The sequence below is a fragment of the Gadus chalcogrammus genome, chromosome 4, assembly GCF_026213295.1.
Source record: "Gadus chalcogrammus isolate NIFS_2021 chromosome 4, NIFS_Gcha_1.0, whole genome shotgun sequence".
Classification (NCBI taxonomy): Eukaryota; Metazoa; Chordata; class Actinopteri; order Gadiformes; family Gadidae; genus Gadus; species Gadus chalcogrammus.
Genome location: NC_079415.1, coordinates 36,185,752 through 36,211,175, shown reverse-complemented (window position 1 = coordinate 36,211,175; position 25,424 = coordinate 36,185,752). Strand labels below are relative to the sequence as shown.

The 25,424-nt window shown below is 51.4% G+C and overlaps 1 protein-coding gene across 1 annotated transcript; it reads left to right on the top strand.

Annotated features, from left to right (window-relative positions):
* The first annotated feature begins 7,435 nt into the window (after positions 1–7,435).
* On the top strand, positions 7,436–24,989 carry LOC130381063 (uncharacterized). The gene is made up of 16 exons (XM_056588484.1): positions 7,436–7,674; positions 8,851–9,017; positions 10,599–10,623; positions 10,766–10,879; positions 11,549–11,689; positions 12,135–12,223; positions 13,844–13,964; positions 14,178–14,730; positions 16,105–16,247; positions 17,545–17,708; positions 21,212–21,236; positions 21,572–21,685; positions 22,659–22,799; positions 23,009–23,121; positions 23,395–23,515; positions 23,780–24,989. The coding sequence occupies exons 1-16, from the start codon at positions 7,581–7,583 to the stop codon at positions 24,892–24,894; spliced, it is 3,240 nt and encodes a 1,079-aa protein (XP_056444459.1). The 5' UTR covers positions 7,436–7,580; the 3' UTR covers positions 24,895–24,989.
* Positions 24,990–25,424: the final 435 nt, after the last annotated feature.

The following is a 25,424-nucleotide window of genomic DNA, read 5'->3' as shown; positions in this document are numbered from 1 at the left end:
TATGATTGTGTTGTTGAAGTGAGCTGTGTGACCAAAACACAAGAAATCGGTCAAATCTGCAATGTTGGTCAATCGATCACTGGTTATAAAAAACCTGTTATAAAACACTGGTTATGACACACTGGTTATGACACACTGATTATAATAACACGCTGTTTGTGACACGCTGGTTAGAGCACGCCCTATACGATCAGTTAATATTGACCAACATTAGCAAGAAAGGACCTCTCCCCCCCAGAATATACACCAGTACCTTGTCTATTTGTGTATTTGTATATTTATACTCATATTGCTGTCCTATTGTTATCTCCACCAGAATGGCCAACAGCTCCTCCTCACCTGAACTCCTCCTCTCTCTCCTACTCACCTGAACTCCTCCTCTCTCTCCTACTCACCTGAACTCCTCCTCTCTCTCCTACTCACCTGAACTCCTCCTCTCTCTCCTACTCACCTGAACTCCTCCTCTCTCTCCCCTCACCTGAACTCCTCCTCTCTCTCCTACTCACCTGAACTCCTCCTCTCTCTCCTACTCACCTGAACTCCTCCTCTCTCTCCTACTCACCTGAACTCCTCCTCTCTCTCCTACTCACCTGAACTCCTCCTCTCTCTCCTACTCACCTGAACTCCTCCTCTCTCTCCTACTCACCTGAACTCCTCCTCTCTCTCCTACTCACCTGAACTCCTCCTCTCTCTCCTCCTCACCTGAACTCCTCCTCTCTCTCCCCCTCACCTGAACTCCTCCTCTCTCTCCTACTCACCTGAACTCCTCCTCTCTCTCCTACTCACCTGAACTCCTCCTCTCTCTCCCCCTCACCTGAACTCCTCCTCTCTCTCCTACTCACCTGAACTCCTCCTCTCTCTCCTACTCACCTGAACTCCTCCTCTCTCTCCCCCTCACCTGAACTCCTCCTCTCTCTCCTACTCACCTGAACTCCTCCTCTCTCTCCCCCTCACCTGAACTCCTCCTCTCTCTCCCCCTCACCTGAACTCCTCCTCTCTCTCCTACTCACCTGAACTCCTCCTCTCTCTCCCCCTCACCTGAACTCCTCCTCTCTCTCCTACTCACCTGAACTCCTCCTCTCTCTCCTACTCACCTGAACTCCTCCTCTCTCTCCCCCTCACCTGAACTCCTCCTCTCTCTCCCCCTCACCTGAACTCCTCCTCTCTATTTCTCTCCCTCCCCCTCTCTCTCTCTCTCTCCCTCCCTCTCTCTCTCTCTCCCCCTCCCTTCCTCCCCCTCTCCCTCTCCCCCTCTCTCTCCCTCTCCCTCTCCCTCTCTCTCTCTCTCTCTCCTCTCTCTCTCTCTCTCTCCCTCTCCCTCTCCCTCTCCCTCTCCCTCTCTCTCTCTCCTCCCCGCTGTGGAGGGGGTTGTGATGGGGCTGGCCGTGCGGGGGGCGGTGGGCGGGGCTCTGTGGGGGCTGGCGGCGGGCGACGCCCTCTCCATGCCCGTCCACTGGTACTACGACGTGCGCCACATCCACCGCGACTTCGAGGGCTGGATCAGCGGTCTGAGGGCCCCCCGGGGCCGGCACCCCTCCAGCATCCTAGCCCTGTCCAACCCCGGTACGTTAGCCCGGGTAACCTAGTTAACCTGGTTAGTTAACCTGGTTAACCTAGTTAACTATAACCCTGTCCAGCCCCCGGTACGTTAGCCCGGGTTACCTAGTTAACCTGGTTAGTTAACCTGGTTAACTTAACTATAACCCTGTCCAGCCCCCGGTATGTTAGCCTTGTTAAGCTGGTTAACCTAGTTATTATAGCCTAGTTAACCTGGTTAACCTAGTTATGTTAGCCTAGTTAACCATAACCCTGTCCAACCCCGGTATGTTAGCCCTGTTAAGCTGGTTAACCTAGTTATGTTAGCTTAGTTAACCTGGTTAACCTAGTTAACCATAACCCTGTCCTACCCCGGTATGTTAGCCTAATTAATCTAGTTAAGGTAGTTCTCCTAGTTAACCATAACCCTGTGCAGCCCTGATGGGTAGTTACCTGGTTAACCTGGTTAGACGTCCCCAGCGGGCAGCGGGCGGTCCTCCTGGTCCCCGGCGCGGGGCGGTCCGGACGTGGTCGGGACGGTCATCCTCCACGACAAGCTGGCCTTCTGGAGGAAAGGGGGGGGCGTCCACTACCACCAGGGTCTGTCTGTCTGTCTGTCTGTCTGTCTGTCTGTCTGTCTGTCTGTCTGTCTGTCTGTCTGTCTGTCTGTCTGTCTGTCTGTCTGTCTGTCTGTCTGTCTGTCTGTCTGTCTGTCTGTCTGTCTGTCTGTCTGTCTGTCTGTCTGTCTGTCTGTCTGTCTGTCTGTCTGTCTGTCTGTCTGTCTGTCTCTCTCTCTCTGATCTCTCTGATCTCTCTGATCTCTCTGATCTCTCTGATCTCTCTGATCTCTCTGATCTCTCTGTGCTCCTCTGCTCTGGTCTGCTCAGGCATGGCTGCCGGTGACAACACGCTGAATGCACTCTGTGCTCTGCGCGCGGCGCTGGTCCTGGCCCAGGGCCCGGACCCCCCGGGGGCCCCCGGGGCCCGAGGGGCCGTGCTGGCCGACTACGTGGCCTTCCTGACCGCCCCCCGCACGCACAACGACACCTACGCAGAGTCCTTCCACCGCAGCTTCTACTCGGACTGGAGGGGACCCAGACCCACCTCCCCGGACCAGGTAGGACCCAGACCGGACCAGACCAGGACCCCACCCAGACCCCACCCAGACCCCACCCAGACCCCACCCAGACCAGACCCCACCCAGACCAGACCCCACCCAGACCAGACCCAGACCAGACCCCACCCAGACCCCACCCAGACCCCACCCAGACCAGACCCCACCCAGACCCCACCCAGACCAGACCCCACCCAGACCAGACCCAGACCAGACCCCACCCAGACCAGACCAGACCCTACCCAGACCAGACCCCACCCAGACCAGACCAGACCCCACCCAGACCAGACCAGACCAGACCAGACCAGACCCCACCCAGACCAGACCAGACCAGACCCCACCCAGACCAGACCAGACCCCACCCAGACCAGACCAGACCCTACCCAGACCAGACCCCACCCAGACCAGACCAGACCCCACCCAGACCAGACCAGACCCCACCCAGACCAGACCAGACCCCACCCAGACCAGACCAGACCAGACCCCACCCAGACCAGACCAGACCCCACCCAGACCAGACCAGACCCCACCCAGACCAGACCAGACCCCACCCAGACCAGACCAGACCCCACCCAGACCAGACCAGACCAGGACCCCACCCAGACCCCACCCAGACCAGACCCCACCCAGACCCCACCCAGACCAGACCCCACCCAGACCAGACCAGACCCCACCCAGACCAGACCAGACCCCACCCAGACCAGACCAGACCCCACCCAGACACCTAGACCCTCCCCTACTGGGAGCTGCCCAGTACCACCAGTCTTCTCCTTGTTGTACTGGTTGTACTGTTTCTGCTGGTTGTACCGTTTGTACTGGTTGTACTGGTTCAACTTGCTGTACCGCTCCCACTGTTTACTGGTTCAACTAGTTTAACAGGTTGTACTGGTTTAACTGGTTCCACTGGTTCCACCGGGTTTACTGGTTATACTGGTTCCACTCATTGTAATGGCTGTGCTGGTTCCACTGGTTCCACTGGTTCCATTGGTTCCACTGGTTCCACTGGTTCCACTGGTTCTACTGGTTCCACTAGTTCTGTTGGTGTTTTGTTCCCCAGGTCCTGGAGTTCGCGGAGCAGAGGTCTGAGAAGCTGATTGGCTCGTCGCCCGACAGCCAGCTGGACGCCATTGGCTGCCTGCCCATGGTCATCCCCTTTGTGCTGCTGTCGGCCTCGGCCAATGAGGATCAGGCGGTGAGGCCGCGCCCCCAGGCTCCGCGGGTGGGCTGGGCTGAGCTAGGGCTGCTCTATTATGGAAGAACGATTATCTTCTTCATATAGAAAATGTCGGAGCCCCGTCTGAGCCTGTGTTTGAGCCCCGTCTGAGCCCCGTCTGAGCCCCGTCTGAGCCCCGTCTGAGCCCCGTCTGAGCCCCGTCTGAGCCCCGTCTGAGCCCCGTCCGAGCCCCGTCCGAGCCCCGTCCGAGCCCCGTCCGAGCCCCGTCCGAGCCCCGTCTGAGCCCCGTCTGAGCCCCGTCTGAGCCCCGTCTGAGCCCCGTCTGAGCCCCGTCTGAGCCCGTCTGAGCCCCGTCCGAGCCCCGTCCGAGCCCCGTCTGAGCCCCGTCTGAGCCCCGTCTGAGCCCCGTCTGAGCCTGTTTTTGAGCCCCGTCTGAGCCCCGTCTGAGCCCCGTCTGAGCCCCGTCTGAGCCCCGTCCGAGCCCCGTCTGAGCCCCGTCTGAGCCCCGTCTGAGCCCCGTCTGAGCCTGTGTCTGAGCCCCGTCTGAGCCTGTGTCTGAGCCCCGTCTGAGCCTGTGTCTGAGCCCCGTCTGAGCCCCGTCTGAGCCCCGTCTGAGCCTGTGTCTGAGCCTGTGTCTGAGCCTGTGTCTGAGCCTGTGTCTGAGCCTGTGTCTGAGACTTTGTCTGAGCCTTTGTCTGAGCCTGTGTCTGTGCCCCAGGTGGCGGCGGCGGTGGCCATGGTGCGGCTGACCCACCCCCACCCCGGGGTGCCGCGCTACGTGGAGCTGTACGCCCGCGCCCTCCACGCCACGCTCCACGGGGCCAGCCTGCAGCACGCCGCCCGCCGGGCCCTCGGCGGGCCCCTGCTGGACGCCTGGGGGGCCTGCGGGCCCTACAGCCGGCAGGCGGCCAGGTGAGGGCCGCCCCTAGCGACCACCGGCTCCGCCCCTAGCGACCACCCCCCCCCCCCCGGCACCGCCCCTAGCAACACCCAGCACCACCCCTAGCAACACCCAGCACCACCCCTAACGACACCCAGCACTGCCCCTAGTAACACCCGGCACCGCCCCTAGCAACAGCCGGCACCACCCAGCACCCAGCACCGCCCCCGGCAACCAGCATCAACCCCTAGCAACCAGTACCACCCCTAGCAACCAGTCCCAACCCTAGCAACCAGTACCACCCCTAGCAACACCCGACAACCCCCTACTGACCAGTACCGCCCCTAGCGACCATTACAGTCCACTAGCAATAAATTACCTGGTTTTAAAGCATCTGTGTGTGTGTGTGTGTGTGTGTGTGTGTGTGTGTGTGTGTGTGTGTGTGTGTGTGTGTGTGTGTGTGTGTGTGTGTGTGTGTGTGTGTGTGTGTGTGTGTGTGTGTGTGTGTGTGTGTGTGTCAGGTTGGCCCCTGAGGAGAGGCTGGGGGTTCATCAGAAGGCTGTGGAGACTCTGGGCATGGCGTGCTACACAAAAGGTACTGTCTGTCTGTGTCGGTCTGTCTGTCTGTCTGTCTGTCTGTCTGTCTGTCTGTCTGTCTGTCTGTCTGTCTGTCTGTCTGTCTGTCTGTCTGTCTGTCTGTCTGTCTCTCTGTCTCTCTCTGTCTCTCTCTGTCTCTCTCTGTCTCTCTGTCTCTCTCTCTCTCTCTCTCTGTCTCTGTCTCTGTCTCTGTCTCTGTCTCTGTCTCTCTCTGTCTCTGTCTCTGTCTCTGTCTCTCTCTCTCTCTCTCTACTGTGTATTACAGGGGTCGGTTCAGTTTTTCCAGCCAGTAGGTGGCGGGCCAGAACAGTATCAAAGGCTACTTCAAGGAACTGATTAATGAAAGTGCATCTGGAGCTGCGACGCAGGCCCGTCCGTTGGCTCAGTCATGGTTTCCACTAACTCCGGCTCGGCCCCTCGCAGCTTCCGCGTGACCGTGACGCGTTTTTTTTCTAGCCTTCTGGGAGTAGCAGCACGATGTGATACAATTAAGTTCAAAACGGTTGTAAAAAAAAAAAAATCACTGTATCCGGCCCTTCACATTTAAGATAACAGATATAGATAATGATATTCCAAAAATAAATATATAAATAAATAAACGTGTAACTTCAGAATGATTTGGCGGGCGAGATATTATGTCTGGCGGGCCAGTAATGGCCCGCGGGCCGCCAGTTGCTGACCCCTGGTGTATTATTATGCAGACCTCTGAGTACAATGCAGTACTCTACTGTGTAGTACTGTGTGTACTGTGTACTTTATAAAGTACCGATGGACCAATAGGAGCTCAGCAGCCTGTTCTATCTGACCAATAGGAGCGCTCAGCAGCCTCTTCTATCTGACCAATAGGAGCGCTCAGCAGCCTGTTCTATCTGACCAATAGGAGCGCTCAACAGCCTGTTCTATCTGACCAATAGGAGCGCTCAGCAGCCTGTTCTATCTGACCAATAGGAGCGCTCAGCAGCCTGTTCTATCTGACCAATAGGAGCGCTCAGCAGCCTGTTCTATCTGACCAATAGGAGCGCTCAGCAGCCTGTTCTATCTGGCCCATGAGTTCCACGGAGACTTTGAGGGCGGAGTCCTGGCCAACACCAACTGTGGAGGTAGGTCACATGACCGGATGTCACGTGACCGGTGTCAAATGACGTCACATGACTACTTTTGTGTGTGTGTGTGTGTGTGTGTGTGTGTGTGTGTGTGTGTGTGTGTGTGTGTGTGTGTGTGTGTGTGTGTGTGTGTGTGTGTGTGTGTGGGTATGTGTGTAGTGTGTGTATGTTAGTGTAGTGTGTGTGTCTGTGTGAGTGGCTGATATGATTATTGATCATGTGTTATTAAATTGATGTGTGTTGTTGTAATTATATTGATGAGTGTGTGTGTGTGTGTGTGTTTGTGCGTGTGTGTGTGTGTGTGTGTGTGTGTGTGTGTGTGTGTTATTATGTTGATGAGAATGTGTGTGTGTGTTTGTTATTATATTGATGCGTGTGGCTGATGATAGCGGCTACTCTAGGCTAACGCTAGCCTACGCTAGGCTAACGCTAGCCTACGCTAGGCTAACGCTGCTGACTGCGTGTTTCAGGGGAGAACTGCAACCGCGGTGCGGCGCTGGGGGCCCTGCTGGGGGCCCGGGCCGCCTACTGCGGGGGCCCCCTGCCCCAGGCCTGGAGGGACGGCCTCCCCCACGCTCTGGACTACATCCCCCGCATCCTGGAGGCCTGGGGGGCCGGGGGCCCCTAGGGGGGGCCGGGGGCTACCAGAGAGGGCCTGGGGCCCCTATGGGGGGTGGAGGAGTCCTGGGGCTCCTAGGGGGGAGGAGTCTTGGGGCCCCTAGGGGGGAGGAGTCCTGGGCCCCTACGGGGGGGGGGAGGAGTCCTGGGCCCCTAGGGGGGGGAGGAGTCCTGGGGGGGAGGAGTCCTTGGCCCCTAGGGGGGGTAGGGGTCCTGGGCCCCTAGGGGGGGGAGGGGTCCTGGGCCCCTAGGGCGGGGGAGGGGTCCTGGGTTGTTGATAAACAGAATGTATGTATGTAATGTATCATCTTTAATCCAATGCAATAAACAACGTTGTTGGATCCCGTTGCTCAATAAAGTTCTTCCTGGTGAACGAAGCCCTCCTCTGACCTGTTGGTGTGTGTGCGTTGTGTTACGCTGATCCAAAAGAGGTGTTGTGCGTGTGAGGGAAGGTGGTTACACAACAGCGTGTGCGCTGAGCCCGGGGTCAAAGTGTGTGTGCGTGACGGCGGGTGTTTGTGTAGCGGTCGGCCGCTCTCCGACCACACTAGAGGCGTCATGGCGTCAAGCGGCGAGCGATCTGCCCGGAGCCGTCTCCTCGAACTCACCCTGCTGCTGTCCTGGCTCAGCTGCTGCCCCGCGCTGCCTCACGGTGAGTGGCTGCTCCTCTCCTCTCTCCTCACCTCCTCACCTCACTCCTCTCTCCTCACTCCTCTCCTCACTCCTCACCTCCTCACCTCCTCACCTCACCTCCTCTCTCCTCACTCCTCTCCTCACTCCTCACTCCTCTCCTCCTCACTCCTTACCTCCTCACCTCACCTCCTCTCCTCACTCCTCACCTCCTCACCTCACCTCCTCTCTCCTCACTCCTCTCCTCACTCCTCTCCTCACTCCTCTCCTCACCTCCTCACTCCTCACCTCCTCACTCCTTCCCTCACCTCTTCCTTCACCTCCTCACCTCCTCCTTCACCTCCTCCTTCACCTCCTCACCTCCCTCCTCACCTCCTCCTTCACCTCCTCACCTCCTCCTTCACTTCCTCCCTCCTCCTTCACCTCCTCCTTCACCTCCTCACCTCCTCACCTCCTCCTTCACCTCCTCACCTCCTCCTTCACCTCCTCACCACCTCCTTCACCTCCTCACCTCCCTCCTCACCTCCTCACTCCTTCCCTCACCTCCTCCTCATCTCCTCCTTCACCTCCTCACCTCCTCCTTCACCTCCTCACCTCCTCCTTCACCTCCTTCACCTCCTCACCTCCCTCCTCACCTCCTCACTCCTTCCCTCACCTCCTCCTCATCTCCTCCCTCCTCACCTTCTCACCTCCCTCCTCACCTCCTCCTTCACCTCCTCACCTCCTTCCTTCACCTCCTCACCTCTCCTCACCTCTTCCTTCACCACCTCCCTCCTCACCTCCCTCCTCACCTCCTCACTCCTTCCCTCACCACCTCCTCACCTCCTCACCTCCTCACCTCCCTCCTCACCTCCTCCTCCTCCTCCCTCACCTCTCACCTCCTCACCTCCTCACCTCCTCCTCACCTCCTCACCTCCTTCCTCACCACTCCTCCTCACCTCCCTCCTCACCTCCTCCTCCCTCCTTCACCTCCTCCTTCACCTCCACCTTCACCTCCTTCACCTCCTCCTCACCTCCTCCTCCACCTCCTTCACCTCCACCTTCACCTCCTTCACCTCCTCACCTCTTCCTTCACCACCTCCCTCCTCCCTCCTCACCTCCCTCCTCACCTCCTCACCTCCTCCTCACCTCCCACCTCCCTCCTCCCTCCTCACCTCCCTCCTCACCTCCTCACCTCCTCACTCCTTCCCCGGCCCAGGGGGAGTGTTCGCTAGCAGGAGGGCAGCCAGTGCGGTGCTCCTTCGCTCGCGTCGGGCGAACTCCTTCCTAGAGGAGGTGAAGACGGGCGACCTGGAGAGGGAGTGTCTGGAGGAGCGCTGCTCCTACGAGGAGGCGCGCGAGATCTACCAGCTCCCTGAGCCCCTGGTACGATAGAACTGGTGTTACTAACTAGTAGTACTAGTGATTACTCACTGCTCCGACGAGGAGGCGCGCGAGATCTACCAGCTCCCTGAGCCCCTGGTACGATAGCACTGGTGTTGGTAACTAGTAACACTAGTGATTACTCACTGCTCCTACGAGGAGGCACGGGAGATCTACCAGCTCCCTGAGCCCCTGGTACGATAGAACTGGTGTTAGTAACTAGTAGTACTAGTGATTACTCACTGCTCCTACGAGGAGGCACGGGAGATCTACCAGCTCCCTGAGCCCCTGGTACGATAGAACTGGTGTTAGTAACTAGTAGTACTAGTGATTACTCACTGCTCCTACGAGGAGGCACGGGAGATCTACCAGCTCCCTGAGCCCCTGGTACGATAGAACTGGTGTTAGTAACTAGTAACACTAGTAATTACTCACTGGTAATACTAGTGTAAGTGGCTCTGAGCAACTGGTAATACTTGTGTTAGTCAACCTGAACAACGGGTAATACTAGTGTTGGTAACTAAAAGAACAACTGGTAATACTAGTGTAAGTGGCCCTGAGCAACTGGTAATACTAGTGTTAGTAACTAAAAGAACAACTGGTAATACTAGTGTAAGTGGCTCTGAACAACTGGTAATACTTGTGTTAGTCGACCTGAACAACGGGTAATACTAGTGTTAGTAACTAAAAGAACAACTGGTAATACTAGTGTAAGTGGCTCTGAACAACTGGTAATACTTGTGTTAGTCAACCCGAACAACGGGTAATACTAGTGTTGGTCAACTTGAACAACTGGTAATACTAGTGTAAGTGGCTCTGAACAACAGGTAATACTAGTGTTAGTCAACCCGAACAACGGGTAATACTAGTGTTAGTCAACTTGAACAACTGGTAATACTAGTGTAAGTGGCTCTGAACAACAGGTAATACTAGTGTTAGTCAACCCGAACAACGGGTAATACTAGTGTTAGTCAACTTGAACAACTGGTAATACTAGTGTAAGTGGCTCTGAACAACAGGTAATACTAGTGTTAGTCAACCCGAACAACGGGTAATACTAGTGTTAGTCAACTTGAACAACTGGTAATACTAGTGTAAGTGGCTCTGAACAACTGGTAATACTTGTGTTACTCAACCCGAACAACGGGTAATACTAGTGTTAGTCAACTTGAACAACTGGTAATACTAGTGTGAGGATAATGATGATGATGATGATGATAATGAGTATGATGATGAGTATGATAAGGACAATGATGATGAGGATGATGATAATGAGTATGATGATGATGAGTATGATGAGGATAATGATGATGATGAGGCTGATGATGATAATGAGTATGATGATGATGAGTATGATAAGGACAATGATGATGAGGATGATGATAATGAGTATGATGAGGATAATGATGATGATGAGGCTGATGATGATGATGAGTAGGATGAGGATAGTGATGATTATGAGGCTGATGATGATAATGAGTATGATGATGAGTATGATGAGGATAGTGATGATGATGATGATGATAATGAGTATGATGCTTCTAATGATGATGAGAGGCTGATGATGGTGTCACTCTATTTCAGAAGGCCTTCTGGGAGGTGTATGCAGGTACATTCACATCTGTGAAGCATTCAGTTCCCTTCTGATCCAACCTAACCCATTTTCTGTGAACGTGTAAGTGTGTGTGTGCGTGTGTGTGCGTATGTGTTTGTGTGCGTGTGTGTACCCTAAAGTGTGTGTTCTTGCCCAGAGGTGGACCAGTGTTTGTCTGAGCCATGTGCCAAAGGCTCCACCTGCCTCTCCCAGAACAGAACCTTCACCTGTCTCTGTCGCCCCGGTTACCAGGGCCGCACCTGCCACAAGGGTACCCTGGAGCCCTGAACCCTTAAACACAGCCCTGAACCCTTAAACACAGCCCTCTAGCCTTAAACATAACCCTTTACCCTTAAACATAACCCTTTACACTTAAACACACCCCATTTCCCTTAAACACAGCCCTCTAGCCTTACACATAACCTTTACCCTTAAACATAACACTTTACCCTTAAACACAGCCCTTTACCCTTAAACATAAACCTTTACCCTTAAACACAGCCCTTTACCCTTAAACACAGCCCTCCAGCCTTAAAGATAACCCTTTACCCTTAAACACAGCTCTTTACCCTTAAACACAGCCCTTTACCCTTACACACAGCCCTTAACCCTTAAACATAACCCTTTACCCTTAAACACAGCTCTTTACCCTTAAACACAGCCCTTTACCCTTAAACACAGCCATCAACCCTTAATCACAACCCTTAAACCTTAAACACAGCCCTTTACCCTTAAACACAGCCCTTTACCCTTAAACACAGCCATCAACCCTTAATCACAACCCTTAAACCTTAAACACAGCCCTTTACCCTTAAACACAGCCCTTAATCCTTAAACACAACGCTATACTCTGACCTCTAACGGCTGCCTCTGCTCAAAGTCACCTCTGACCACTAACAACTGCCTCTACTCATACTCCCCTCTGACCTCTGACCTTTAGAGGAGCGGACCTTTAACGGCTGCCTCTACTCCAACGGAGGCTGTGAGCACTTCTGCCTGGAGGCAGCGGACCTTTCCCACACCTGCCTCTGTTCCCATGGTTACCAGCTGGCCCCCGACAACAGCAGCTGCCTTCCACAAGGTCTGCAGCTAAACTACAACTCCCAGCATCCCGCGGGCAACTTGATCGAACCAAAGGAATGGCTAAATCAGGACCCAGAGTCAGGATGGACTAGAGTTGTCCTTTAATAGTTATGGTGTACTTCCTGTTAAGAGTTAATACTCTCAGTGTACTTCCTGTCCAGTAGCGTGTACTTCCTGTTAAGAGTTAATACTCTCAGTGTACTTCCTGTCCAGTAGCGTGTACTTCCTGTTAAGAGTTAATACTCTCAGTGTACTTCCTGTCCAGTAGCGTGTACTTCCTGTTAAGAGTTAGTACTCTCAGTGTACTTCCTGTCCAGTAGCGTGTACTTCCTGTTAAGAGTTAATACTCTCAGTGTACTTCCTGTCCAGTAGCGTGTACTTCCTGTTAAGAGTTAATACTCTCAGTGTACTTCCTGTCCAGTAGCGTGTACTTCCTGTTGCAGTGGCGTTCCCGTGCGGCCGGACGGTCAACCTGCTGCAGCCGCGCATCGTCAACGGACACGTCTGTCCTAGAGGACAGTGTCCCTGGCAGGTACACACATACACACACACACACACACACACACACACACACACACACACACACACACACACACACACACACACACACACACACACACACACACACACACACACACACACACACACACACAAAAGTACTTGTGGGGGCCCCCAAAATTAAGGTTGATAAAAAAATGTCATGTAATCATTATTACATAACAAAAAATATAAATTAGTTTTGAACACGCCCACCTCTGTTTTTCGCTCAATTCGGGCAAATTTCATGTTTTTACTGAATAGATAAAGAATAATTAATAATTAATAATAATAATTAATTTCCCCCCCACGCCTCCCTGAAATGGTACAGCCTTCAAAGCTCTGGTCTTTTCATCGGAGGTGGAGCATCCATTCTCAGCTCAGTTTTTCTAAACTGAAACTCATTAAAGCATATCTACGGTCAACAACGGGACAAGAACGCTTAAGTAGCACATAGGGGGTATTATGAGGACTTGAGTAGCGATTTTGCTGCCAGGAGAAGTCGTTTTGCACCTTGTAAAGCCTCCTGTAGCTGCTGAGAATGCGCACGCAATGTAGCATTGCACACTATCCAACAGTTACAGTTCTGCATAGTTTAGGGAAAATAGTTTGAATCGAACATACTGCACTTTGAGGTAGTTTTGGGGTGTGTGAAAACATTTGTGTGTGTTTGTTTGTTTTGATGACTTCCTTTCTTACCTTATTCATGTGCATAATTATTTGCGTTCATCTTTAGAGCCTGCAATTGTTATTATATTTATAACACGGCTCTTCTCAATGGCGTGGAAAGCTCCGTTCCCCTGCGTGGGCCTTCACAACTTCCGGCGGTGTATTATTTTTTGATAATTCACCGTTGCTAAGCATATGATGTCAAGGAAAGTGGATTTTGTCGCGTCTTTCGTATCACTCCACAAGTAGTCCGGTAACTTATCAACCCCAGCGTACTCGGTTGCTGAACAGCGTCTTTGGCAGACTATATCTCTGCTGATCAACACTAGGAATGTTAATTGTAAAAAGACACACCGTTTGAAGTAATCTTTTCGTTTTGGCAAGTGGCCTTATAATAAGCGGGATAATGTATAGAATGTGTATGTGTTTGTGTGTGTGTGTGTGCGTGTTTGTGTGTGCGTGTGTCTGTGTGTGTGTCTCTGTGCGTACATGTGTGTGTGTGTGTGTGCGTGTGCGTGTGCGTGTGCATCTGTGTGTGTGTGTGTGTGTCTTTGTGCGTACATGTGCGTGTGTGTGTGTGTGTGCATGTGCGTACATGTGCGTGTGTGTGTGTGTGTGCATGTGCGTACATGTGCGTGTGTGTGTGTGTGTGCGTGTGCGTGCGTGCGTGCGTGTACGCGTGTGTGTGCGTGCGTGCGTGCGTGCGTGCGCGTGTGTGTGTGTGTGTGTGTGTGTGTGTGTGTGTGTGTGTGTGTGTGTGTGTGTGTGTGTGTGTGTGTGTGTGTGTGTGTGTGTGTGTGTGTGTGTGTGTGTGTGTGTGTGTGTGTGTGTGTGTGCGTGCGTGCGTGTACGCGTGTGTGTGCGTGCGTGCGCGTGCGCGTGCGCGTGTGCGTGTGTGTGTGTGTGTGCTTGCGTGTGTGCTTGCGTGTGTGTGTGTGCGTGCCAGGCCCTGCTCTCTGAGGACCGGGACTTCCTGTGCGGGGCCGTGGTGTTGTCGGAGCGCTGGGTCGTCACGGCAGCACACTGCGTCTGGGGGCGGAGCCGCAGCAAACTGCAGGTCACCGCAGGTCAGCGCACACACAGACGGGCGGACGGGCGGACGGACGGACGGACGCTGTCTGTCCATCCCTCCGCAACATCACTCACTGTCTCTCTCTCTCTCTCTCTGTATGTCTCTCTGTTTGCCCCCTTCTCTCTGCCTGTCTGTCTACCTCTCCTCTGCCCCCCTGCCACCCCCCTCCCTCCCTGTCTGTCCCCCCCGTCTGTCTGTCTGTCTCCAGGTAAGCAGGACCTGGAGGTGACGGAGGCGTCCCAGCAGGTGCGGCGCGTGTCCCGGCTGCTGCTCCACCCGCGCTACAACCACTCCTCCAAGGACTCGGACCTGGCCCTGCTGCGGCTGGCGCGGCCCCTGGCCCCGGGGCCCCTGGTGGTGCCCGTCTGCCTGCCGCCCTCCGGGGCCCCCTCCTTCGGCCGCACCCTGGCGGCGGTGCGCATGTCCACCGTCAGCGGGTGGGGCCGCATGGGGTCCCGCGGGGCCTCCGCCCGCGTCCTGCAGCGGGTGGAGGTGCCGCGCGTCCCGCTGGGGGAGTGCGGGGCCCGGGCGGGGGGGCAGCTGGCCCTCACGCCCACCATGCTGTGCGCGGGCTACGCGGCGGGGGGCCGGGACGCCTGCAAGGGGGACAGCGGGGGGCCGCTGGTCACCCGCTACCGGGACACCTGGTTCCTGACGGGCGTGGTCAGCTGGGGCCTGGGCTGCGCCCAGCGGGACCTCTACGGGGTCTACACCCGGGTCAGCGCGCTGACGGAGTGGCTGGAGCGCATCATGGGGGGGGGGTAGGGGGGGCCTCATGGCTGTACACCAGAGGGTGGAGCTATCATGTCTTCTATTAGGGTGGAGGTGTCATGTATTCTATTAGGGTGGAGGTGTCATGTATTCTATTAGGGTGGAGGTATCATGTAATCTATTAGGGTGGAGGTCTCATGTATTCTATTAGGGTGGGGGTATCATGTATTCTATTAGGGTGGGGGTATCATGTATTCTATTAGGGTGGAGGTGTCATGTCTTCTATTAGGGTGGGGGTATCATGTATTCTATTAGGGTGGAGGTGTCATGTCTTCTATTAGGGTGGAGGTATCATGTCTTCTATTAGGGTGGGGGTATCATGTATTCTATTAGGGTGGAGGTATCATGTATTCTATTAGGGTGGGGGTATCATGTATTCTGTTAGGGTGGAGGTATCATGTATTCTATTAGGGTGGAGGTGTCATGTATTCTATTAGGGTGGAGGTATCATGTATTCTATTAGGGTGGAGGTATCATGTATTCTATTAGGGTGGGGGTATCATGTATTCTATTAGGGTGGGGGTATCATGTATTCTATTAGGGTGGAGTTATCATGTATTATATTAGGGTGGGGGTAACATGTATTATATTAGGGTGGAGGTATCATGTCTATATACCAGAGGGTGGAGGGGTCATGTATTCTATTAGGGTGGAGTTATCATGTATTCTATTAGGGTGGGGTTATCATGTATTCTATTAGGGTGGAGTTATCATGTATTATATTAGGGTGGGGGTATCATGTATTCTATTAGAGTGGAGGTATCATGTCTATATACCAGAGGGTGGAGGTGTCATGTATTCTATTAGGGTGGCGGTATGATAATAAAGATGTATAATAATAGTGATGACCGGTGTGTTGTCTAATTCCTAATATGGGCCTCAGAGGTGTGTTTCCCCTCCCCCCCTGGAGTCCTACCTGGAGGGTCTACGACCAGCAGGATGTCCTTCACAGCTAAGCCCATATATGGATGCAGGTGTCCTGGTCCAGTCCCTGGTACTGTGGGTCTCCCTGGTTCAGGGTGAATTAATTGATTAGTTAATGAAGAGGTTATATAATTGGTAGGTTAAATTGACTGGGGGGGGTCTATAGGTCATGTGACTGGGGGTGGTCTATAGGGCATGTGACTTGGGGGGGGGTCTATGGGTCATGTGACTGGGGGGGGGGTCTATAGGTCATGTGACTGGTGGGGGTTCTATAGGGCAAGTGACTGGGGGGGTCTATAGGTCATGTGACTGGGGTGGGGTCTATGGGTCATGTGACTGGGGGGGGGGGGGTCTATAGGTCATGTGACTGGGGGGGCTCTATAGGTCATGTGACTGGGGGGGGGGTCAATAGGTCATGTGACTGGGGGGGGGGTCTATAGGTCATGTGACGCGGGGCCTCCAGACTTTGCCCCCTGCAGGAAGACAGACAAGATGGCGGTTGCTCTCGGCGGGTGGGACAGCATGCTGCTGCTGAAGCTAGCCCTGGTGTGGTTCACCCTCCACACCTCCCACAGCGCCTCAGGTACGCAGTGTGTGTCTGTGTGTGTTGGTAGTGCTTTCATGGTGTTGTTTTATTGTGTAGTGCTGTGTAGTGTTGTGTAGTGATCTGTAACTGGTCGTACGGACCAGGCTCCGCCCGGTGCTGTTGTAACGTCAGCCTCATAACGTTGATTATTAATATCACTGTAGACCGACCTGTTAGTTATGCATTCATGTTATAGCACCGCGATATTGTAGTCTATTCAAATTTTAATAATGTTTTATTATTTTATTTATTTTATTTTACACAATAAATATTAACATATTATTATTTAAGTGTTGATACCAGCAGATTCTTTATAATAGTATGTTCATATGATTATATATATAGTCATATTAATGTGATGTAGTTCTTAGCATATCATATTCATATGAACATGATTATAATATGAAAATAGTTAGTTGTATATTATGTTTGTATTTGAATACTGTGTGTAGTAGATTATGAGTGTAATATTGATACAGTGTGTAGTAGATTGTGTTGATTGTGTCCATGTTGTAATGAGTGTAACATTGATACAGTGTGTAGTAGACTGATTGTGTCTGTGTAGTATAGTGTACTGATTGTGTGTGTGTTTCAGTGTGCGTTGTACTGATTGTGTGCATTCAGTGAGTGTTCCACTGATTGTGTGCGTTCTGTGTGTTGTACTGATTGTGTGCGTTCAGTGAGTGTTGTACTGATTGTGTGCGTTCAGTGAGTGTTGTACTGATTGTGTGCGTTCAGTGAGTGTTGTACTGATTGTGTGCGTTCAGTGTGTGTTGCACTGATTGTGTGTGCGTTCAGTGAGTGATGTACTGATTGTGTGCGTTCTGTGTGTTGTACTGATTGTGTGCGTTCAGTGAGTGTTGTACTGATTGTGTGCGTTCAGTGAGTGTTGTACTGATGGTGTGCGTTCTGTGTGTTGTACTGATGGTGTGCGTTCTGTGTGTTGTACTGATTGTGTGCGTTCAGTGAGTGTTGTACTGATTGTGTGCGTTCTGTGTGTTGTACTGATGGTGTGCGTTCTGTGTGTTGTACTGATGGTGTGCGTTCTTTGTGTTGTACTGATGGTGTGCGTTCTGTGTGTTGTACTGATGGTGTGCGTTCTGTGTGTTGTACTGATGGTGTGCGTTCTGTGTGTTGTACTGATGGTGTGCGTTCTTTGTGTTGTACTGATTGTGTGCGTTCAGTGAGTGTTGTACTGATGGTGTGCGTTCTGTGTGTTGTACTGATGGTGTGCGTTCTGTGTGTTGTACTGATGGTGTGCGTTCTGTGTGTTGTACTGATTGTGTGGCTCCAGTGCTGCGTAGCGGCCCGCGGGCTCATGGGTTCCTGGGCAGGCTGCGGCGGTCCAACGCGGGCTGGTTCGAGGAGCTGCAGAGAGGGGACCTGGAGCGCGAGTGTCTAGAGGAGCGTTGCTCCTACGAGGAGGCGCGGGAGGTGTTCGAGTTCACCAAGACCACCGTCAGTACTGCAGGATAGATACCCATTATATACCTCATATTACAGTATAATCACCAGGTCTACCGTCAGTACTGCAGGATAGATACCCATTATATACCTCATATTACAGTATAATCACCAGGTCTACAGTCAGTACTGCAGGATAGATACCCATTATATACCTCATATTACAGTATAATCACCAGGTCTACCGTCAGTACTGCAGGATAGATACCCATTATATACCTCATATTACAGTATAATCACCAGGTCTACAGTCAGTACTGCAGGATAGATACCCATTATATACCTCGTATTACAGTCAGTACTGCAGGATAGATACCCATTATATACCTCATATTACAGTATAATCACCAGGTCTACCGTCAGTACTGCAGGATAGATACCCATTATATACCTCATATTACAGTATAATCACCAGGTCTACCGTCAGTACTGCAGGATAGATACCCATTATATACCTCATATTACAGTATAATCACCAGGTCTACCGTCGGTACTGCAGGATAGATACCCATTATATACCTCATATTACAGTATAATCACCAGGTCTACCGTCAGTACTGCAGGATAGATACCCATTATATACCTCATATTACAGTATAATCACCAGGTCTACCGTCGGTACTGCAGGATAGATACCCATTATATACCTCATATTACAGTATAATCACCAGGTCTACCGTCAGTACTGCAGGATAGATACCCATTATATACCTCATATTACAGTATAATCACCAGGTCTACCGTCAGTACTGCAGGATAGATACCCATTATATACCTCATATTACAGTATAATCACCAGGTCTACCGTCAGTACTGCAGGATAGATACCCATTATATACCTCATATTACAGTATAATCACCAGGTCTACCGTCAGTACTGCAGGATAGATACCCATTATATACCTCATATTACAGTATAATCACCAGGTCTACCGTCGGTACTGCAGGATAGATACCCATTATATACCTCATATTACAGTATAATCACCAGGTCTACCGTCAGTACTGCAGGATAGATACCCATTATATACCTCATATTACAGTATAATCACCAGGTCCACCGTCAGTACTGCAGGATAGATACCCATTATATACCTCATATTACAGTATAATCACCAGGTCCACCGTCGGTACTGCAGGATAGATACCCATTATATACCTCATATTACAGTATAATCACCAGGTCTACCGTCGGTACTGCAGGATAGATACCCATTATATACCTCATATTACAGTATAATCACCAGGTCTACCGTCAGTACTGCAGGATAGATACCCATTATATACCTCATATTACAGTATAATCACCAGGTCTACCGTCAGTACTGCAGGATAGATACCCATTATATACCTCATATTACAGTATAATCACCAGGTCTACCGTCAGTACTGCAGGATAGATACCCATAATATACCTCATATTACAGTATAATCACCAGGTCTACCGTCAGTACTGCAGGATAGATACCCATTATATACCTCATATTACAGTATAATCACCAGGTCTACCGTCAGTACTGCAGGATAGATACCCATTATATACCTCATATTACAGTATAATCACCAGGTCTACCGTCAGTACTGCAGGATAGATACCCATTATATACCTCATATTACAGTATAATCACCAGGTCTACAGTCAGTACTGCAGGATAGATACCCATTATATACCTCATATTACAGTATAATCACCAGGTCTACCGTCAGTACTGCAGGATAGATACCCATTATATACCTCATATTACAGTATAATCACCAGGTCTACCGTCAGTACTGCAGGATAGATACCCATTATATACCTCATATTACAGTATAATCACCAGGTCTACCGTCAGTACTGCAGGATAGATACCCATTATATACCTCATATTACAGTATAATCACCAGGTCTACCGTCAGTACTGCAGGATAGATACCCATTATATACCTCATATTACAGTATAATCACCAGGTCCACCGTCAGTACTGCAGGATAGATACCCATTATATACCTCATATTACAGTATAATCACCAGGTCTACCGTCAGTACTGCAGGATAGATACCCATTATATACCTCATATTACAGTATAATCACCAGGTCTACCGTCAGTACTGCAGGATAGATACCCATTATATACCTCATATTACAGTATAATCACCAGGTCTACCGTCAGTACTGCAGGATAGATACCCATTATATACCTCATATTACAGTATAATCACCAGGTCCACCGTCAGTACTGCAGGATAGATACCCATTATATACCTCATATTACAGTATAATCACCAGGTCTACCGTCAGTACTGCAGGATAGATACCCATTATATACCTCATATTACAGTATAATCACCAGGTCTACCGTCAGTACTGCAGGATAGATACCCATTATATACCTCATATTACAGTATAATCACCAGGTCTACCGTCAGTACTGCAGGATAGATACCCATTATATACCTCATATTACAGTATAATCACCAGGTCTACCGTCGGTACTGCAGGATAGATACCCATTATATACCTCATATTACAGTATAATCACCAGGTCCACCGTCAGTACTGCAGGATAGATACCCATTATATACCTCATATTACAGTATAATCACCAGGTCTACCGTCATTACTGCAGGATAGATACCCATTATATACCTCATATTACAGTATAATCACCAGGTCTACCGTCGGTACTGCAGGATAGATACCCATTATATACCTCATATTACAGTATAATCACCAGGTCTACCGTCGGTACTGCAGGATAGATACCCATTATATACCTCATATTACAGTATAATCACCAGGTCTACCGTCGGTACTGCAGGATAGATACCCATTATATACCTCATATTACAGTATAATCACCAGGTCTACCGTCGGTACTGCAGGATAGATACCCATTATATACCTCATATTACAGTATAATCACCAGGTCTACCGTCGGTACTGCAGGATAGATACCCATTATATACCTCATATTACAGTATAATCACCAGGTCTACCGTCAGTACTGCAGGATAGATACCCATTATATACCTCATATTACAGTATAATCACCAGGTCTACCGTCGGTACCTCTACTACATGATATAGTATACCAGTATATAGTATATTCCTAACCCATTATATACTATATATTATACTAGGATATAGTATGCCTCTAACCCCTAACCCATTATATGCTATATATTTTGTACAATATACTGTATATTATATTCACCAAGCCTACCGTTAGTCAATAAATGTATACACGCATACACAATGTGTAGATCTTAGGGGTGTAACGGTACACAAAAACCTCGGTTCGGTACGTACCTCGGTTTTGAGGTCACGGTTCAGTTCATTTTCGGTACACCAAGAAAACAAATTGCAAAATATAAATGGCTAGTTGTTCATAACCCCTAGTAGATCTATATCTATACACCTATATCTATCTATATCTATCGAAACACTGTATGTATTTATGTGATGTTGTACGTTTAAGAAAGAGCTAATCATGAGTCCTGCTTTCTCCTCAGGATGAGTTTTGGAGTCGATACAACAGTAAGAACAACAACGTAACACAACATAACACAACGTAACACAACGTAACACAACGTAACACAATGTTCCAACACAGCATAAAAACTCAACCTAACACAACTTGCCAAAACAACAAAATGTTAAAACCCAACGTGACACAATGTACATCATAAGACAACACAACAATTCAGGCTATCAACACAATGTCACAACATAACACAACCTTTAAAGACGCCAACGACACTGTAACTCAATGTAACGCAACATGAGAACACAACGTATCTAGACAACACAGCATAACACAATGTGACAACACAAGCTAACACACTGTAACAACACAACGTGTGTGCGTGCAGCTGTGGATGTGTGTGCGTCCGGGCCGTGCCTGAACGGAGGGAGCTGTTCTACACACGGATCGTCCTTCATCTGCTACTGCCAGCCGCGCTTCAGCGGAGCCCACTGCCAGCTGAGTGAGGCCCTGATACACAACACCACCTTAATACACACTGTATACACACAACCCCACCTTAATACACACACTGAGCTGAGTGAGGCCTTGATACATAACACCTTAATACACACACTGAGCTGAGTGAGGCCCTGATACACAACACCACCTTAATACACACTGTATACACACAACACCACCTTAATACACACACTGAGCTGAGTGAGGCCCTGATACACAACACCTTAATACACACACTGAGCTGAGTGAGGCCCTGATACACAACACCACCTTAATACACACTGTATACACACAACACCACCTTAATACACACACTGAGCTGAGTGAGGCCCTGATACATAACACCTTAATACACACACTGAGCTGAGTGAGGCCCTGATACACAACACCACCTTAATACACACTGTATACACACAACACCACCTTAATACACACACTGAGCTGAGTGAGGCCCTGATACATAACACCTTAATACACACACTGAGCTGAGTGAGGCCCTGATACACAACACCACCTTAATACACACACTGAGCTGAGTGAGGCCCTGATACACAACACCACCTTAATACACACTGTATACACACAACACCACCTTAATACACACACTGAGCTGAGTGAGGCCTTGATACACAACACCACCTTAATACACACTGTATACACACAACACCACCTTAATACACACACTGAGCTGAGTGAGGCCCTGATACATAACACCTTAATACTCACACTGAGCAGAGTGAGGCCCTGATACACAACACCACCTTAATACACACACTGAGCTGAGTGAGGCCCTGATACATAACACCACCTTAATACACACACTGAGCTGAGTGAGGCCCTGATACATAACACCTTAATACACACACTGAGCTGAGTGAGGCCCTGATACATAACACCACCTTAATACACACACTGAGCTGAGTGAGGCCCTGATACACAACACCACCTTAACCGTTCTGACTTCTGTTCTCCAGAGCTCTTCGACGTCCCAGAAGACTGTCTCCTTGACAACGGCAGATGCGAGCACTTCTGCGAGGACACTGGAGGAAGCAGGACGTGTTCATGCGCCAAGGGCTACTTCCTGTCCGCGGATGGGAGGAGCTGCCTGACCAGGGGTAGCATGCTGCTATTGTTACTAGCACTGGTAGTGTTGGTATCGATGGAACAATGCTAACCTAGCATATAAACCTATCAATCAGAACATAGCATGTTAATGCTGTTGATGATAACGTAGCAATACGCATTTAACGTATTTTCATAATGTAACACTCAACTCATCTTCATAAAGTAGCATTTATCGCCATGTCACCTGTCAATTACCCAGAACCCTTTGCCTGTGGGACTGTTCCTGTTCTGGGAAACCAATCAAACGCTCTGGATCCACGTGCACGCATAGTAGGAGGAAGTGAATGTCCGAAAGGAGAGTGTCCCTGGCAGGTACACACACACACACACACACACACACACACACACACACACACACACACACACACACACACACACACAGACACACACACACACACACACACACACACACACACACACACACACACACACACACACACACACACACACACATGCTCTGTGAGCTCTAGATCTAGTGTAGTGTTGCTCTGTGTGCTCTGTGGTTCAGGTCCTGCAGAGGACCAGGGGGAAGGGGTTCTTCTCTATGTGCTCTAGATCTAGTGCTCTATGTGCTCTGTGGTTCAGGTCCTGCTGAAGACCAGGGGGAAGGGGTTCTGTGGGGGGATTCTCATCAGTCCTCGCTGGGTGCTGACGGCGTCACACTGCCTGGAGGACATCCAGGCCCAGAACCTGCAGGTGGTGGCAGGTAACCTGTCTGTCTCTCTGCCTCTCTACCTGTGTGTCTGTCTCTCTACCTCTGTGTCTACCTGTCCCTCTCCCTGTCTCGCTAGCTGTCCCTCTACCTGTCTGTCTGTCTCTCTACCTGTCTCTCTGTCTGTATACCTGTGTGTCTGTCTCTCTGTCTCCAGGGGAACACGACACGGTGGTGGAGGAGGGGACGGAGCAGGTGCTCCAGGTGTCTGTCTGTCTACCTGTCTGTCTGTCTACCTGTCTGTCTCTCTGTCTCCAGGGGAACACGACACGGTGGTGGAGGAGGGGACGGAGCAGGTGCTCCAGGTGTCCCGGCTGCTGATGCACGAGGCGTACGTCCCCCTGACGGCCGACAGCGACGTGGCGTTGCTGCGGCTGGCGGCGCCCGTGCGCCTGTCGCCCTACGCGCTGCCCGTCTGTCTGCCCACGCGGCGGCTGGCCGAGCGGCAGCTGTGGGCGGTGGGCCGCCACACGGTGAGCGGCTGGGGCCGGCGCGGGGAGAACGGGCCCACCTCCCGCCTCCTGCTGAGGGCCCGGGTCCCCCGGATCCGCACGCGGGACTGCGAGGAGCGCAGCGGCGTGCGCATCACCGCTAACATGTTCTGCGCCGGCTTCCTGGACGGGACGCAGGACTCGTGCAAGGGGGACAGCGGGGGTCCGCTGGTGACGCAGTACCGCAGCACCGCCTTCCTGCTGGGCATCGTGAGCTGGGGCAAGGGCTGCGCCCGGCCGGGCAACTACGGCATCTACACCCGGGTCTCCAACTTCCTGGACTGGATCCACGCCCACACGCAGGAGGTGGACGGGATCCACGCCCGCACGCAGGAAGTGGACGGGAACCCCACCCGCACGCAGGAGGTGGACGGGAACCCCACCCGCACGCAGGAAGTGGACGGGAACCCCACCCGCACGCAGGAAGTGGACGGGATCCACGCCCACACGCAGGAAGTGGACGGGATCCACGCCCACACGCAGGAAGTGGACGGGAACCCCACCCGCACGCAGGAAGTGGACGGGAACCACACCCGCACACAGGAAGTGGACGGGAACCACACCCGCACACAGGAAGTGGACGGGAACCCCACCCGCACACAGGAAGTGGACGGGAACCACACCAGCACACAGGAAGTGGACGGGAACCACACCAGCACACAGGAAGTGGACGGGAACCACACCAGCACACAGGAAGTGGACGGGAACCACACCAGCACACAGGAAGTGGACGGGAACCACACCAGCACGCAGGAAGTGGACGGGAAGCACTCCGCACACCCTGTCCCGCCCTCTGAGCAGCCCCTGTCCCAACGTCTGGTCACCTCCTGTCCTGACATCCGATCACTTCCTGTCCTGACATCCGATCACTTCCTGTCCTGACGTCTGCTCACTACCTGTCTCGATCGACTGCAGAAATAAAAAAATATAATAAAAGGAGAACACCTGTTTTATAATGCTAGGATATCCTATTAAATGGTGTGTGTGTGTGTGTGTGTGTGTGTGTGTGTGTGTGTGTGTGTGTGTGTGTGTGTGTGTGTGTGTGTGTGTGTGTGTGTGTGTGTGTGTGTGTGTGTGTGTGTGTGTGTGTGTGTGTTTGTCTGTCATGTAGGAGGAGGGTCGACCTGAGATATTGATCCACTGGTCAGATAATTTAACTTCTAACAGCTCACTGCCAGACTACTGGTACTTCTCTCTGTAGTACTACTCTCTGTAGTACTGCTCTCTGTAGTACTGCTCTCTGTAGTACTGCTCTCTGTAGTACTGCTCTCTGTAGTACTGCTCTATGTAGTACTGCTCTCTGTAGTACTGCTCTCTGTAGTACTACTCTCTGTAGTACTGCTCTCTGTAGTACTGCTCTCTGTAGTACTGCTCTCTGTAGTACTGCTCTATGTAATACTGCTCTCTGTAGT

Bases quoted from the DNA above. Each gene is read 5' to 3' on its own strand.
- LOC130381063 (XM_056588484.1), top strand. From the start codon at position 7,581: ATGGCGTCAAGCGGCGAGCGATCTGCCCGGAGCCGTCTCCTCGAACTC. The intron at 10,624-10,765 runs GTACATTCACAT...GTTCTTGCCCAG, and splicing joins CTTCTGGGAGGTGTATGCAG to AGGTGGACCAGTGTTTGTCT. The intron at 17,709-21,211 runs GTCAGTACTGCA...CTTTCTCCTCAG, and splicing joins TCGAGTTCACCAAGACCACC to GATGAGTTTTGGAGTCGATA.